We start from the raw sequence: 2,575 nt of genomic DNA, 5'->3' as shown, positions 1-2,575 counted from the left end.
CATCCCTCACAACGATGCCAATCTTTCCAACCACTCAACAACAATCCATGCATGGATCAATCACCATGTATTATAGCAGCAAGTAAAAATACCTTTGAAAATCGTCTGTTTAAAAAGGGAAAACATGGACTGCTGCTGTATTAGGATTATCGGTGATTGTCTTACGCTAGAGGCAATCAAGAGAGAAAAGGTGCAAGCTATTTGCCATGGACTAAAACTACATCAATTTGACTGCTATTTTGAAAACAAGATGCAAGTGTTTCCACGCCAATTGGATCGGTGGATTCAAGCTCTTCAACAAGTAAAATCGATAAAGACTTTTAATGAAAAACGATCTAGAAACTGCTTGGATACGATCAATCGATGAGGATAGGATTAGCCGGAGATGGAGGTAGTACTACCGGCTGTTTGAATTCGCAAGATTAAAATCCCCCCCAACAAAAAATTCAAGGCTAACTGTAACGATGGAGAGGGGGAAAAAAAATAACAACATACTTTGTCCAATGGCCATCAGGGAAAGTAGACGATGGATAATAGAAATGACAGCCATGACAACAATCCATAGCATGCTATGGATTGTTGTACAAGAATAAAATGAAATAGATGAAAAGTAGGTTAAAGGATCTCGTGATAATGATGAAGAAAGGATAGACATGCTTGAAATTGAAAGAATGATGGAAAAAGAAAGCAAAGAGAGATCTATTCTAGATGGAGAATCTTACCTTTTCCAGTTGATCGGCAACATCTTTTCTATCGCTTTCTAATTTTCGCTTTAATTGCTCAAATTGGGCTTCCTGCAAGAGCGACATAATATGAAGAACAAGATTCAATCAATAATGGTGGAGATCGAAATAGATGGATGGATCAAAAGACTTTCTCTCTTTATACAAGAAACTGGCCATAAAAGGAAGGGGGAAAAGAGAGAGAAAATGATGGCATCAAATACATGATGGGAAAAAGCGTCCTATACACTCCATCAATGGCATGATGTTTTCTTAATCATTGTATGAAGAAGAAGAAGGTCAAGGAGAGAGTTTCTTCTTGACCTTCACCTTGTTAACAATATACTTGGAGAGGATGAACAATTAAAGAAAATGAAGGAATAAGAAAGAGAGAGAGAGAAAATGGCGAACCCCCCCCCCCAAAAAGAAAAACACATTTGCATCGACTTACATCTTGCTGAATGGCCATCATTAAATCATCGCTTGTATCCATGTTCCCGTGATCGATGGTGGCCGGCTGTTGGAATGGATTGGCAAAAAATGAATCCTTATTGCTTGTTGGATTGATCGAATCGATCCCGTAAGGCATCCTTAAACCATTTATTGACCATAACAAACACCGTAGCAATGGCTACAACTACGTTCAAAATACAAAGTAAGCGACAAGTGGTAGAAAGGAAAAGGGGCTTGGAGAGAGGAGAGAAAAATATTAGCTAAACGGTATTCTGATCGATTAGGAGGATAACGGCAACAGCTTGATATCAGGGCCAAAAATGAGTTGGACTGATTGCTATGCAAGGCAAAAATAAAAATGAATAGCCAACAGTATGCCTACAGCAATCGATGATGAGCAGTAAAATCATGACCAAGTTCAAACATATGTTGGAACGTTTACTTTTATATCTTCATCATCGCCCATTAGCATACCTGAAGAGAGGACAATAAAGCAAAAGGGGGCAGTCGATATTGCAATCCGTCTTTTCTATTTAATCAAATACATGCAATAAAATGATATTAACACGCCTTCTTGTACATTGAATGATGGATCAAGAGAGAGTTGTTAAGCTTACTATCGACACCAACAACAAAAGTAAAGAAGGAAGAAAATCAATGATGAATATTCATGATGCAATCCAATCATCAAGGTAAAGAAAGCTTGGTCTTGAATGAAATGGTGGTTTTGTTGTTTGATGCAACAATATTTTCTTCTTGGATAGCCAAATACTTTTCATTGTTATCCTAATGCCTTATTGAATATTATTCAAACTCCATCGTTTCAAGGCCGCCTTAGCAAGACGATGATGCCATAGGCAACGGCATAGGATTGGATTCCATTGCGACAGTATTCTTCTCCATCATCCTTTTCAACCATCCATGATTGTATTTCTCTTTCTTCAATCCAATTAAATCAACAATTCCATGCTATCGTGTTTTCATAATCAACCAAACATAGAAGAATGCAGTATACAAGCATAGAAAGTAATCGATTCAATTTAGCATTCCTTCTCTATTCTACCTTTAACGACCATAATAGGATAATACTCTTGATTATCCCCATCATCATCATGCATGATTGTGTTCTATTTTGGATGGCTCCTCTTTGCTTATATTGGTCTTCTTGTCTTGTCTTGCCTCTTTCCAATCGACTCTGTCATGGGCAACAACAATCTCCCAAAATGGACACGTATCCAATCCATGCCCTCTTCTTCTTCTTCTCCATTCTACTCTTCTATTCAACAATTCCATCCTGTTGGCATCATTTCCATGTCCTCAATGGACATTGAAATGCAATCCATGCCCTCTTCTTCTTCTTCTCCATTCTACTCTTCTATTCAACAATTCCATCCTGTTGG

General features: G+C 37.9%; 1 protein-coding gene across 1 annotated transcript; it reads right to left on the bottom strand.

The window, feature by feature from the left end:
* Positions 1 to 356: 356 nt before the first annotated feature.
* Positions 357 to 2,293, bottom strand: TRIADDRAFT_62496 (uncharacterized protein; the record flags this gene model as incomplete). Its single annotated transcript, XM_002118426.1, has 5 exons — positions 357 to 404; positions 723 to 794; positions 1,174 to 1,312; positions 1,650 to 1,704; positions 2,239 to 2,293. 5 exons carry the CDS (start codon positions 2,291 to 2,293, stop codon positions 357 to 359), a joined length of 369 nt encoding a protein of 122 aa, XP_002118462.1.
* Positions 2,294 to 2,575: the final 282 nt, after the last annotated feature.

Source organism: Trichoplax adhaerens, genomic scaffold (genome assembly GCF_000150275.1).
Source record: "Trichoplax adhaerens TRIADscaffold_87 genomic scaffold, whole genome shotgun sequence".
Classification (NCBI taxonomy): domain Eukaryota; kingdom Metazoa; phylum Placozoa; class Uniplacotomia; order Trichoplacea; family Trichoplacidae; genus Trichoplax; species Trichoplax adhaerens.
Note: the sequence above shows the minus strand (reverse complement) of the source record. Positions and strands in the feature narration are given on the sequence as shown.